At 36.1% G+C, this 13980-nt stretch overlaps 4 protein-coding genes across 4 annotated transcripts, besides 1 other annotated feature; all 4 read right to left on the bottom strand.

Moving 5' to 3' along the window:
* Positions 1-1004: 1004 nt before the first annotated feature.
* Positions 1005-1907, bottom strand: TVAGG3_0762330 (uncharacterized protein; the record flags this gene model as incomplete). Its single annotated transcript, XM_001313609.1, has 1 exon — positions 1005-1907. One exon carries the CDS (start codon positions 1905-1907, stop codon positions 1005-1007), a length of 903 nt encoding a protein of 300 aa, XP_001313610.1.
* A 2827-nt stretch (positions 1908-4734) lies between these two features.
* Positions 4735-6494: a mobile genetic element.
* A 669-nt stretch (positions 6495-7163) lies between these two features.
* TVAGG3_0762310 (ABC transporter B family) lies at positions 7164-8948 on the bottom strand (the record flags this gene model as incomplete). Its single annotated transcript, XM_001313610.1, has 1 exon — positions 7164-8948. One exon carries the CDS (start codon positions 8946-8948, stop codon positions 7164-7166), a length of 1785 nt encoding a protein of 594 aa, XP_001313611.1.
* A 695-nt stretch (positions 8949-9643) lies between these two features.
* Positions 9644-11522, bottom strand: TVAGG3_0762300 (phosphatidylinositol catabolic process; the record flags this gene model as incomplete). The annotated part of the gene is made up of 1 exon (XM_001313611.1): positions 9679-11502. The coding sequence occupies one exon, from the start codon at positions 11500-11502 to the stop codon at positions 9679-9681; it is 1824 nt and encodes a 607-aa protein (XP_001313612.1).
* Positions 11523-12364: 842 nt separating this feature from the next.
* On the bottom strand, positions 12365-13803 carry TVAGG3_0762290 (uncharacterized protein; the record flags this gene model as incomplete). The annotated part of the gene is made up of 1 exon (XM_001313612.2): positions 12469-13788. One exon carries the CDS (start codon positions 13786-13788, stop codon positions 12469-12471), a length of 1320 nt encoding a protein of 439 aa, XP_001313613.1.
* Between the last annotated feature and the right edge of the window lie 177 nt (positions 13804-13980).

The following is a 13980-nucleotide window of genomic DNA, read 5'->3' as shown; positions in this document are numbered from 1 at the left end:
TCCTTGTCTTTATATTTTCATACAACTCTGTCCAATGACATCTCACAAACTCTATACCCTCAATATATTTTTCTATGTCCTCTTTGAAAACATTTGTATAGTTAAGATATAAAACATTTGACATAAGTGTTTCAATGTCATGAACTCTTATAGAACCACTATATAATAGTCTAGCAGATATACTATCCCAGTCTATATATTCTGCTTTTTTCAAAACCTCTCTCACAATATTTTTCTTATCTAATGGTATACGTTCCATCTTGCCTATAGGTATCTTTTCTTTTAACTCTTTCAATATATTGTTTGTGTCTGGTATATGTTTGAGACGGTCCATATAGTTGTCGAAGTCATTGCATATAATCTTTGAGTCTGGGAATATTGTATGGCACAAATGGGATATATAGAAACTTCCACCGAACAAATCTACAAATGTTAGACCATTCGGTAGTTTCTTAAGTTCTCTCAATATAATATCTTTACATCTACTCTTATTTCCAAAGAACGGTAACGGTGGTTTTGTAAAATTCATTTATATATAATAATAAAAATGTTTTTTCCTGAAAAGTGACAGAAAAGTGACAAAACATGAAAACATATATAATTTGTGAAAAGCTCCTGGAAGCCCTCCGAATAAAAACTTCATTTATACTAAACATCTTCAGGGCTAGAGGGCACGAAGTGCCTGGAGGCCCTCCAAATAAAAACTTCAGGGCTAGAAGGGGCGCAGCCCCTGGAAGCCCCACTACCTTTTTTTTTTTTTTTAATATTAGTGTTTTATGATATTGAAAATTGCAAAACTCATTGATTGGGATTTTATTTTATATTCCATATGTTTTTTCTCTGTAGGCAGAACATTTATTGCAAAAATTTGTAGAAATTTAAGCATAAGTTAAAGAATCATAATTTAATTCAATATCAGGTCAGGTAAGTGGGGCTTCCAGGCGCGTTGCGCCCTCTAGCCCCGAAGATGTTTAGTATAAATGAAGTTTTTATTCGGAAAATTGTTAGTCTTCTGGTGTGAATCCGGAGGACTCTTCTTGGATAGAATCTTGTATTTCCTCCTCCTCTTCTTCCTCCTCCATTGCTTCTGGGAAGAAGCCTTCTTCTGGGTCGAAAACATTATATAATGTGTAATTGAATGACACATGATATCTTTCTTTGAGTTCGCTCCTGACAAAGAACTTAGTTCCAGGAATACAGAAGACTTCTGTGCGTTGGAAAAGCTGATGTCCTGGAACGAATTTGGCAATTAGAGACTTCTTTTTTCCGAATTGTTCAGGAGTTTTCATGACGACAGTAACAACATCTCCATCTGCGAGGTCTTGTTGTTGTTCGGAAAGGTAAAGAGCAATGATATGAATGGTTGCTGCGTTGAATTCGAGAAAGTCGAATTCAAATTGTGTTGTCGTATAACATTCAAACCATTTTGTATGGTTGTCTCCGAACTCGTCAACGTATTCATCTTCGTCATATCCGTAACTAAAGACTTGGAATTCGGCAATTCTCTTGTCGAATGACCGTTGGATGTAACGAGGAAGATTTTGACGAACTTGGTATAAAGTTCTCAACATTATAAGCTTAGTAAATGTTGGAAAATACTGAACTAAGACATCGCTAAGCTCAATTGGACTTGGAATTGTCTTAGTAAGTTCAATTGAACTAGTAATTGCTTTGTTCAGAACTTCACAGAACTGAGTATTGTATGTAGCGTCTGGTTGTGTGTTTTCTTCGGCGTCTTTGAGATATTTAGAGCAAATTTGTTGAAGAATTTCTCTTAATTCGCTGTTAGACTTTTTGGTGGTTATTCTAACCGCTGTGCCGGTTCTTGGAGGTTGTGGGGCTTTGGCTTTGGTTAGCGGTTGAGAATTGTTAATGTTTGAATTGTGGTTAACAGCGTTGGCTTCCATTAGATAAAAATGAACTGTTTTTTTCGGACCACTCATAGAAAAGTTTGAGATAAACCGTTTTCGTCAACGGAGACCCCCTCTATTTTTTTATTTTATTTAATAGTTACCGTTGGAAAAACGGTTTATCTCAAATATTGAATGAACTATAAACGTTTTTTGTTTTCTATATATACTTTTTTGTCCAACGGTAAAACCTTTTACACAACGGTTTTTGAGAGTCGTCGCCGTTGACTTTTTTGTAGAGCACTCAAAATAGTATAACTTTGTCCGGACAAGTAAGGGTCTATCGTCGCTACAGGAAAAGTTACAGGCGTTCCAAGGAAGTATACTTTGAGAAGCCTTTTCCCCCTTATAGAATGAGATAAGACGGTTATTTTACAAAACTGACAACACTTTGACCGAGTAGTTTTTGTGCTGAACAAAAAGTGTCATATAAACATCTGTCAAAAACCGCTTTTTAACTTCACTTAAAATGCCACGTAAGCTACGTAAGAATATACGTAAGAGGAAGGGAGCATTGAAACATCCAATAGTAAAACTGACACCACAACAACAGTTGCAACAACAAATGATGAATGACCCCACTATGTTGCAACAAATGTCAAGCAACCCTATGCTTTTAAACCGAGTTATTGGTGCACAGAGTGGAGGTTTAAGAGCGGCACTTTTAGCGAAAATGGCAGGCTATGGTGGAGCTGCAGACGGAACAGCTTATAACCCTCAAAGTCAAATGAATTTGAGTTCACTCAAAAATCAAATAACAGATGTCAAAAAGTCAAACATAGACATACAGAAACAAATAAGTGAAAACGAAAAGAAACTAGAATATGACAGACAGACAAAGAAACTAAATGAGTTAAACGTAGAGAAAAAGAAGAAAGAAGAACAACTGAAAGAACTAAGTACAGAGGAATATGCGAAAAAAGTGTCAGAAAAAGCAGCAGAAGTAGCAAAAATGGAACAAGATGTTATAAATTTGAAAAACCATACTACTCAATATAAAGTACTGAAAGATGAAGAGATAAAACAAAAAGCCATGAAGACATATATGGATAGCGATGAGTATAAAAAAGAAGTTGAAGCAAATGTAAAGGCAGAAAAACTTTTACAGTTGCAAAACCAAACCGTACAGTATGAAAACTTAGCACAAGAAAGTAAAAATAACGACGCAGCCATGCAAAAGGCAATGAAAAGCGCAGAATATATAAAAGCTAATAATGACTGGTTAGATGCCCAAGCCAACGCTAAAGCAGCCCAACTTATAGGGTCAATAAGGACAAAAATACAAGCGGATGAAGACAGTTCAAATGAAGCTTTAATGAATGCTGACTTTAAGAATGCCTTCGAAGCTCTTCATAGTAAGGTGAAACTAGTGAACGACTTCTCATCTGGAAAGAAACTGAAGTCTGAAGGTTTCGACAAAGAGTTAAGAGAAGTAGCACAAAATATGACGAAAATAACAGATGCAGCAACGAGACAGGCAGTTCAAAGTGCCTATGACGCCGTTAGAGCAGCTGTTGTGGAAAGTCAAGAAAAAGAGTTACAACAGACCAAAACAGACCTAGTAAATGCTTTCTTAAAAACGAAAAGTCAGGTAGGACATTATGCTGCAGATGGAACATATGTGCCAGCTGGTGGAACTTATATACCACCAAACCCTCCAAGAGAAGCACCTGCACCAGGACTACCTAAAACATTTACATCGTCACATGGACACAGACACAGGCATGCACCAAAACCAACACAACAACCAACAGTTCAAAATCCAGCACCACAACAACAACCAAAACCAACAGTTCAAAATCCAGCACAGCAACCAACAGTTCAAAACCCTGCACAGCAACCAACAGTTCAAAATCCAGCACCACAACAACAACCAACACAGCAACTAGCAGTTCAAAACCCTGCACAACAACCACCTCCACAACCAGCACAGCAACCACAAACAGAGCAAGGACATAAAAGAAGTAGAGAAAAAGGAAACCAAGAATTCTTAAAAATGCTTAAGGAAGATTATGGTTACCCAGATACTCTTGACTTTAGTGACAGATATAAAGAAGCTATTAGAAAGTTCAAGGAAGGAAATACTGACCCGAACCTATTTAGCTTTATGGTTCAGCATCAAATTGGATATAATCTCAAACCTGGAAAATACAAGCTCGCTAAGGGATATGATTTAATAGCATATCATCCAAATGACATGAACGAATTTACTCCGAGATATTTGATGTCAGAGCTAAATGATAATTCAACTCTCTTCATGAAACGCGTAAAAAATAGAGACGGAACGAAAGAAGAAAGGTTTATGAGTCCGGATGACTTAGATAGGGAACTTGTTAAAAACGGTCTCGGAATATATGAAATGCCACCAGATGAGGTACAAGAAACTCCACAGGAAGAAGTTCAGATACAACCAGACATGGAAGAAATAGTTCAGCAACAACAGCTAGAAGAGCCTGAAGGAAACGAACAAGTCCCTCCTTTGGAAACTAACTTCACAGAACTAGATGAAGATTTGGAACAGCCGAAAAATCTTGACCCTCAACAAGAGTATGAGGAGAATATGGAATCTTTCCAAGAGTCTAAGAAAAATTCGGCTGACATAGTAGAAGGATATCGAAAAATGTTCACCGACATACAAAAGACTCCAACATCAGATGAAAATATTCAGCATAGAATGGAAGTACTGAAAGAAAATGTACGCAAATACAATAATCCTTTTTACTTACGACCATATAACGTTCAATCTTTGGCTGAACTCGGTGAAAATAAAAGGTTAAATTTCAACAAAACATATAGAAATGAAACATTGTTTAAAGTTCATTCAGAACCTAACCAATATGGAAACAAACCTACTTTTGTTTCTGCAGACTATGGAACTACAATGAAATGGGGTCATAAAGCTAATCCGGATAGGTGGTTCATAAACTTACAACCTCAATTCCAAGAAGTTGTAGACGCAATGGAAGTGAATGGTGAACCAGATATAACGGGTATTTTCAGCGCGGCTTTAATGCCATTGAAAGATATGAAAGATGCAGATATTTTGGACCAGTATGAAATGAACATGGCTGAGGGAAATATAACACCTGACGTTCTAGAACATTTATCTCAAAGAACTACACAGAACCATAGAGATGGTATATTTGGTGAAGAGTTTAGAAAGAAAGTTAGGGAGAGAGAAGGAAGAGAACCTATTGTACATGACCTTGCAAACGAAAGTTTGCAAAATGTCATAAAAACTTACTTTGCAGACAATGAACTGAGAAGGGATGAATATTTAAGAAAACTCAAATGGACAGTACCAAATGAAATGTTAGTATTGAAAAACATGTTCCATGACAAAATAAAACCAACTACAGAAATAAATGACGCAAGACTGAAACGTTGGGTAAAAGCTTTCCCATTCACAAAAGATATTATTGGTTACATGGAAAGAAAACCAGAATGGCTACAAAAACACATATTTGGAAACGAGTTTATTCCATATGGACAAGCTCTGTTTGAAGAGCTTGAACCGGAAACTCAGGAAAGAGTCATGCAAACAATACGCGAAGACTCAAATACAAACTATGACAAAATCTTTCTAGGATATAGGTTACCTGAGATGGGCGACCAGAGCCCAAAGGCAAAAAGGACATGGGAAATTTACAACATACTAGGTGAACATGAGGCAAAGATGCTACAACTTGAAGCAGAGGGCAAGTTACCAAAAGCGACACCAAAGAAGAAGAGAAGAGTAGAACAAAGTGAAAGTAGTGAAGAAGTAACTTCATCTAGTGAAAGTAGTGGCAATGAAGGAAAAAGAAGAGTTAAAGATTCAGTTAAAAACTCAGTCAGGAAGAAAGTAAAGCTTGGTCCGAGTGGGTTCTATTATGACATATAAATCCAACTATTCTATATTTTTACCCATATGAAATGTACGCCGCTCAGAATATAACGCCAACAGTTTTGGATGCCATGAACGGAAATATTTCCGAATGGTATAACGAATGCGACAATGCCATTAGAAGGTCAGAAATAGTTCCTGGAACTTACGAATATACAACTGCTGTTTCTTATGGAAACGTAGGTGAGTTTGGAGAAGGTTCTTCAACAACAGTAGATATTGCTTGCGACAGGTTTCATATTATTTCTATTGACAACTCATTCTTATACGTGGAACAAGACATTGAAATAAAACCTTCTGCCAAGTTGTCTGACAAGAAAGGTTGCAATGGAATTTTCTATGTCGGATACCAATATGCTCCAGAAGTTTTCATGGGATATAAGATATATTCTAACTCTGACTTAGTTCAAACAGTAACATGGGCAAACTATGAATGGTTCGCTTTGAGAAACTCAGTACAACCACAAGCTAGAGAACAAACAGACCAGTATGCAACTATTGAGAAAATAAGAAGACTTGACCCTAACGTTCCAGGAGTTTATGTTAACCTTTCTGGACAAACTGCAGCAGCAGTAACCAAAGTAAAACTGAAACTTAGAGTTCCTTTGTCATCTTTCCTCATCTTTAGGTTCTTAAGATACTTGCCAAACTGGGCAGGAAAAATTTCTATCGAACTTACTCCAAGCAAAAATAACTTAGTCATTGCACCAACACAAGACCCATTCACTATTACAGACGTAAAGGGAACAAATCAAACGTCATTCGCCGAATTTTGCAAAGACAAAGTTGACTTAGACTTTGGTTTCTCAAACTTCAACAATGAAGTAAACTATTATTTCAATGCTGCTGGAACTGCTTGGGTTCCTATTAAGTTTACATGCGAACAGTTTGAATGCAAGAGAATAGAAAGCAGACTTGCAGTCTATATGTTGGACCCAGATATTTCAAATGCTTTAGCTGCCAAATATATTGCAGTTCCACTTATCAATAAAGCAATTTTTGTTTTTAACTTAGCTAACTGACTACTGTTATTTGAATAAGGGATAAATTCGAATATATGATGCAAAGATTATGCATCCTATTTTGATAAATGCTTTTTTCTTAGAATTCGAATTCAAATCATTTATTGCACTAAGTATCTATATAAAATGTATTTCATATTATATATACTTCTACTATTTAAATCTTTTTTATCAAAATCTTTAAATATTCCTGTAAGTTAAAAAATACAAAAATAAAATTCAATAATTTTGATAAAGTTCCAAGATGAAATGATCTTCATACTTATTCAGTTTTGTTTTATATCTTATATATTAAAAATGTTCTAAAAATATATATATAATTGACTCAAATCTATCAAATATTTTTTATTGAAGTTGGTATTTAATAAGGTCTGCATAATAACCATTCTTAGCAAGTAATTCTTCATGCTTACCACTTTCTACGATAGCTCCATCCTTAAACACAAGAATTCTATCGGCGTTGATAACTGTTGCCAATCTGTGAGCGACAACAACAGCAGTTTTTCCTTTTCTAACTTTTTCAAGAGATTCCTGGACCAATTTCTCAGACTCTGTATCCAGAGCAGCTGTTGCTTCATCGAGAAGCAAGATTGGAGCGTTCATTAGGATAGCTCTGCTGATGCAGATTCTTTGTTTCTGGCCACCTGAAAGAGAAGTAATATCTACTTCTGTTTTGTAATTATCTGGGAATTTCATGATGAAATCGTGAGCATTTCCAATCTTTGCTGCTTCTGCAATTTCATTGTCGTTAGATTCCATCTTTGCATATCTAATATTATCTTTAACACTCATTGAGAACAAAACAGGGGATTGTGGAACTATTGAAATGTTCTTTCTCAAATTAAATCCAGAAATATCCTTGATATCAACATCATCAACTAGAATCTGTCCTGATTCAATTTCATAGAATCTCTGCAACAACTGCAATGTTGTTGATTTGCCGCATCCTGATTCACCAACAAGAGCAACAGTCTCTCCTGGGTTAATAGTGAATGAAAGATTCTTAATTGCGTAATTCTCGCATGTCTTATATCTGAAAACAACATTCCTGAATTCGATTTTTCCTTTTACAGGACTTTCAAAATCTTTTCCTTCTCTCTGGTTAGTTTCGATTGGCTCTTCTAAGATGTCTAAAACTCTTTCTGCAGAAACTCTTGCTTTGTTGAAATCATCAACCATTTGCAATGCTGTCGAAACACCTTGTGTTGCGAAGATAAGCGAAGGAACTAAAACCATGAGATCTCCATTCTCCACATGCCATTGTGGGCGGCGAACAATCATCCATGTTGTGAAGTAAATAACTCCAACTAGCATGTAATGTGCAATTGCTGTGATGAATCCATCTTTTGCACCAATGATAATTGATGTTGTGCTGTAGACAGAATTGATTTGGTTGATGCTTTCCTGGTATTTGTCTGCTTCAAGCATCTCGTTATCAAAGGATTTTACAGTGCGAAATGCCATGATTACTTGTTCTGCCTTTGTTGATGCATCACTAACACTTTGATTGAAATGCTGCCAGAGTTTTCCAACAAAGTATTCTCCGACGTAATAAACAATAACACACAAGAAGATTGCGAAAACAGCAATTAAAGTGACTCTCCACGAGTAGACGAATGAAAGAACTAAGCCTGCAAGTGACTGGAGAACGTTTTGAAAAACTTGGAAGAATTTTGCAATATATGTCTCATTAAGTACTGCAATGTCTGATGTGAAGTTATTAAGCAATGTACCTGTCTGATGCAAGTCAAAGAATGAGATGTCTAATGCCATCAACTTCTTATATAAATTTTTCCTGATATCTGTCTGGAACCATGAACCTGAGCTTCCGCCAATGATGTCCTTGAGTTCAATGAACACGGAGTAACAGACGCAGTATATGATGATCTTGATGCAGATCTTTCCAACTTCATGACTAAATTCGTTTGTTGTGGTCATAACATTGGCTAAATCACCCATGAAAATGTTGAGGATAACTGGAGCGATGCCAGCAATTACTGTGAATACTGCAGCAATATAGAAAATCAATCTTCTGTCAAAGTATTTCATAATCTTGAAGTAAACAAAGTGTCTCTTGCGATCTGGAGTAGCTTTATCGCCTTCCATAGGATATGTTTTGGCTGATCCCATTGTTAAAAATGATTTATTGAGTTATGAGCCAAGACTTGCTCACAAATTAAGTAGAAAGTAGCTTTAACCTCGAAAATGAATGTGTAAACTTCAGAAAATTCAGTACAATTCAAATAAACTCTCTATCAAAAGTTTGTAAAATGAAAAATTTATATTCAAAATTATGTAAACATTCTAATTTTAAAATTTTTTTTGAAAATCCAAATGTCAAAATTTCCTTTCGGATCAATTTTATTTGTTATATGAGATTGCTGGATGATTTTAAATATCGATCCATTTATTTTGGCAAAAAGAGGTTAATTTGATCTCACATTCGCAGAAAAACATTATATTTTCGAAAAATAATGTTAGAAATAAGATTAAAATATGTAAACAAAACCGAAAAATTAAGGTATTATGAAATTTGAAAGAAAATGCATATACAAATCTACCCAACAAGGAGATTTGCAGGATATTTTCATTAGTATATATTAGCTCTAAGTATATAATTCGAACATTGGAATAACATTGCATGTCAATTATGAAATAAAAAATATCATATCATAATTCCATTGGATCGCTAAATTCAGTTAAACAAACCAGTTGGCATTGAATTAACTACTTTTTGTAATTTGAAATAATCTGTGTTTAATCATTGATACTTAAATAACACTATAAGATTTGTTTATGATCAGTTAAAAAAAAACATTATATAATTTATAACTAATAATTTAATACTTTTTTATTATTTTTATTTATTGTTTCTAGAATAGATGAAAGCAGCAATGTAAATTCCTACTACAATAAGGAACATTGCAGAAGATACAGAAGCGATTACAGGGATTGCGTAATCAGGCATTGGTTCCTTGTATCTCCATCCGTCGTCGCAGACAGCGTCGTATGGTCCGTCCTTTGCTCCGTAGTAGCATCTCAAATCGTAGGCGCACCATCCGCATCTCTCTACAGCTGTGCAGTCCTTTTCGTGTACGAAATTCTCGCACCTCGAGTATGAGTCAGCGCTGTAGTTTATCCATGAGAAATTCCATACTTTCGGAAGTCCGTCGTACTTGATGTCCTTGAACTTGCCCTCTCCGAAACTCCATGGAGCATTTGTGTCGTGCTCTGGGCTGCCGATTGCGAAAATAGACAAGTTCTTCATCATCATGTCAGAGGTTGTAACCTTTGTGTCGAGGCCACCAAATGCTGCGGCCTTTCCATAGATGCATGTGTCATCTCTGAGGTCGTATCTGGAGAGTGGCTGCTGTCCTGGGTCCTTGTGGCCGTACTCATCTGTCAAGTAGTGGTTGTATCTGATGAGTTTCTTGAAATCGTCTGTGTTGTTCACTTTAGGAGCATTGCGGTTGAAGATGAGGAATCTGGAGCTGTTGTAGTACGAGTAGTAGTCTCCCTTCTCTCCCGTGTCTTTGATCTTCTGTGGATAGCCGGCTGTGTTGAAGATCTCTTCGAAGTAGGGAACGTTGATTGACGGGAACCAGCGGCGCTCTGCGAGGATATCTGTCAAGTCGGCGGATTTGTACTGGCCTGGAAGCTGCTCGATGACCCAGAGGAGGTCGGTCGTTGGCTTCTGTCCTTTGACGAACTTCTTGGAGTCAACGACGACGTACTGGTTGTTGTATGTGCCGGAGTTGTGGTTGATGAACTCCTCTGTCCACTGCTTGCCGCTGGTAGAGAACCATGTTGCATGGAGAACTCTGATCCAGGTAAGAAGAGACTCGGTAGTAATTCTGTCGTATAAGCTCTGGTTGAAATTGTTGTTTGTGGTCTCTAAAATCATGAGGCCGTTGTCGTTGAGCCAGAAATCGTCTGATGAGGCTAATGCGCCCATTCTTGTAGAGATAATGACGTGTTTGTTTGGATGCTCTGGTGCATTGATCTCGTACTCCTTGAGGACTTGGTGCATCTTAAGGAATGATGACCATGCGGCTTGGCCAAAGATTAATTCCTTGAAATCTGGAGTAATTGTGATGAGGCCTGTGCATTCAAGATGGTGGAACTCGTCGTAAATCTTGCCTTTGGACCAGTATGTTTCAAGGTCGTAGACATCGCCGACAGATTGAATGAACAAAAGATCCATCATTCTGAGGGGTTCGTAAACTGGTGCAGCAAGTTTGTATCCTTCAACAAGGCCATCAAACTGGTTAAGAATGAGGCCAACTGATTTCCAGTATGGATCTGATGAGTTTGCCTTAACTTGGTTACGCGTCCATTCGAGATTCTTTTCCATCCAGTCTTCCCACTTCTGGTCGAAGTTGACTGTACGATTGATATTCATTTGATCTTTGTAAAGAAGTAATCTTTGGTAAATTCTATGTTGGCCAAGATATCCATCAAGAGCACCAGCGCATCTGAACTGGTCTTCACTTGGTTGCTTTGGATTTGTGTGAACATGGAACTTATACCAGCCAACTTCTTCAATGGAATCTTCCCAAGAAGCCCAAGCTGTTAAAGCGTCATTTTTGCCATCCACAATATCAACACCACCGGTTTTATTAATACTGCAGGATTTATAAATCGTCTCAGCTGAGAGAACGGTATTTACAAGCGAAAGAAACATTTTTTTGATTTGCGGTTGACTTCCAAAAGAAACGATGATTGGTGTCACTTTTTAATTGTAATCAAAATACTTTTTTGGCAAATAATGAGTTTCCAGCCCCCTGGCGTTATTAAAGTTACATCGAGGCGACCCATTCCAGATGTATCGTTGAATGAGGTTGAGAGATTTCCAAGTGAACCAAAAAAATTGAATAAAAATCTTACATCAAGTCCGGAAAAGCGTAAAATAAATCAAAATCCTATCGACAATTCATTTCTGGATGATTAACCTCTGTTTTGGTCAGTTTTTTATACGATTCAAAAATATTCAAACTTCGAAAATGAAATTCTCAAAACCAAAACTACCCTTCTTTCATGATAATAGCAATTTCATACTAACATGTCATATTAATGATTACTTTTTACAAGATTCAAATGAATAACAACTTTGCCATTGAACAAAAATATCTGAATCTTACATGCGGCAGATAATTAGATGAAGTCAAACTTAATCTGTTAAATAATTCTTATTTCCTTGACAAAACAAGTTAAAAAAAAAAATAATTTTTTTAAATTTCCTATCTAACATCATTGTCAAAGCGAGTAATAACACAATTCATAACTTTTTCATAATATACCACCTATTTACTAAGATATTTGAGATCTGAGTTCAAACATTCATTTTTCATTTTAAGTTTTGAGATAATTGCTTTTAATCCTTCAGCATCCCTTTAAAAATTTTTGAAACAGTTAAAAAATCTATATAAGCATGAAGATTAGAAGAATAAAAGTCAAAAAAAGACCATCATCTGAATCTTTTGTAGATAATACTTAACAGTATATGAATCATAGATATGGTGTGCTCTATATTTTTGATAAAGTAACTAGCTTAACAATATTTCATTTAAAAATTTTTAGTCAAACAGAATAAAATATAAATTAATAACTCACAATTAAATTAGTTTGAAGAATTCTTTGTATTTGCTGGTTAATCTTCTTCAGAATAGTAATCTTCGTCAGAAACAACTTTCTGTGCCTTCTTTGCTGGTCTCTGAGGAATAACGATGCTTCCGTATTTGTTCTGGTTCAGTTTGGCCTTTTTCTGAACTGGATCTTCTTCGGTTTCTTCAGTTTCTTCGGATTCTGATTCAGAAACAACTTTCTTCGGCTTTTGCTTTTTCTGTATTACATTCTTCTTTTTCTTTGGTGCTGGTTGTTCTTCCTCTTCCTCATTTTCCTTATCTGATGAGATTTTTACAACTTTTTGTTGCTTTTTAGCTGGCTTCTTCTTAGGAGGCTCTGATTCTTCGTCAGAAGAAAATACTACAGGCTTTTTCTGCTTCTTGGCCGGTTTCTTCGGTGGTTCTGGTTCTTCATCTGATTCTTCCTCATCTGAAGAGATTTTTACGACTTTTTGTTGTTTCTTGACCGGTTTCTTCTTTGGTGGCTCTGGTTCTTCATCGGAAACTTCCTGAACAGATTTCTGAGATTTCTTTGGATTTGAAAGTTTTCCTGTTTCCTTCTTTGGAGTTACCTTCTTCTGTGCAGGTTTTTCTTGGATTACGTCGCTCTTTCCTTCAGCTTCTTCTATCGGTTCGACTTTATTTCGCTTTTCTTTTGGATTCTCAGCTAGTTGCTTGTCATCTGACTTTGGATTCTCTGGATCGTCGTGTTCAGTCGGATCTTCTTGCAATTCGCCGGATTCAGACATTGCTTCAACTCTAGAAGCAACTTTAAGGACATGTAATGCATCGATTGACAAGAACAATGCAATGACAGTAAGAATAGCAAAGCAGATAAAGAATGTGTAAATGTAAGCCGTATTATTATCGAAAAACTTTTTTACGGCCTCTTTGCAAACGTATGTATCTGGAGGCATATCTGCAGTGAGCTCATAGCCCTTGCAATCTAAAACTGATTCGAACTTCGCGTAAAGTGGTGCTGCTGATTCTGAATTGTAAAATGCCTTTATTGCGGAATAGACAACTGATATGCAAGGTGTCATGAAGATAACAATATAGAAAACGGCAATAAAGAACGATATCAGTGATAAAACGAATGTTAATATTGCTAAACAGTATTTATTTATCCAAGTCACAACTAAATTAAGGATCGTTATGATTGTTAGGACAATTGCAAGTACTAGGCCAACTATAAAGATTTTCGAAGATGTTTTATGTGTTTGTTGAAGGAAATAAATCGCAGTAGTATAAGCCAGAGCTGCAAAAGCACCAAAGGTCAATATAGCTACAATTGTGACAAAGATTCCCCTTAGAACAAAGCGTTGAACTTTAACTTGATACGCCATTAAAAGGGGAATGTTCTACGACTCAAGAAAATTCTACAGAAAAACCTCTCAAAATTTTCTCGTTTTTTTTAAAAAAAAAATAGGTTAAATAAAATATAATAAGCTAATTAATCTTGATAGGCAATACATTCAAAAAATTCTGATTGATTTTACATTCAAGTCCAATGATTATTCTTAATATTTTATGTTTAT

Source organism: Trichomonas vaginalis, chromosome III (assembly GCF_026262505.1).
Source record: "Trichomonas vaginalis G3 chromosome III, whole genome shotgun sequence".
Lineage (NCBI taxonomy): Eukaryota > Parabasalia > Trichomonadida > Trichomonadidae > Trichomonas > Trichomonas vaginalis.
Note: the sequence above shows the minus strand (reverse complement) of the source record. Positions and strands in the feature narration are given on the sequence as shown.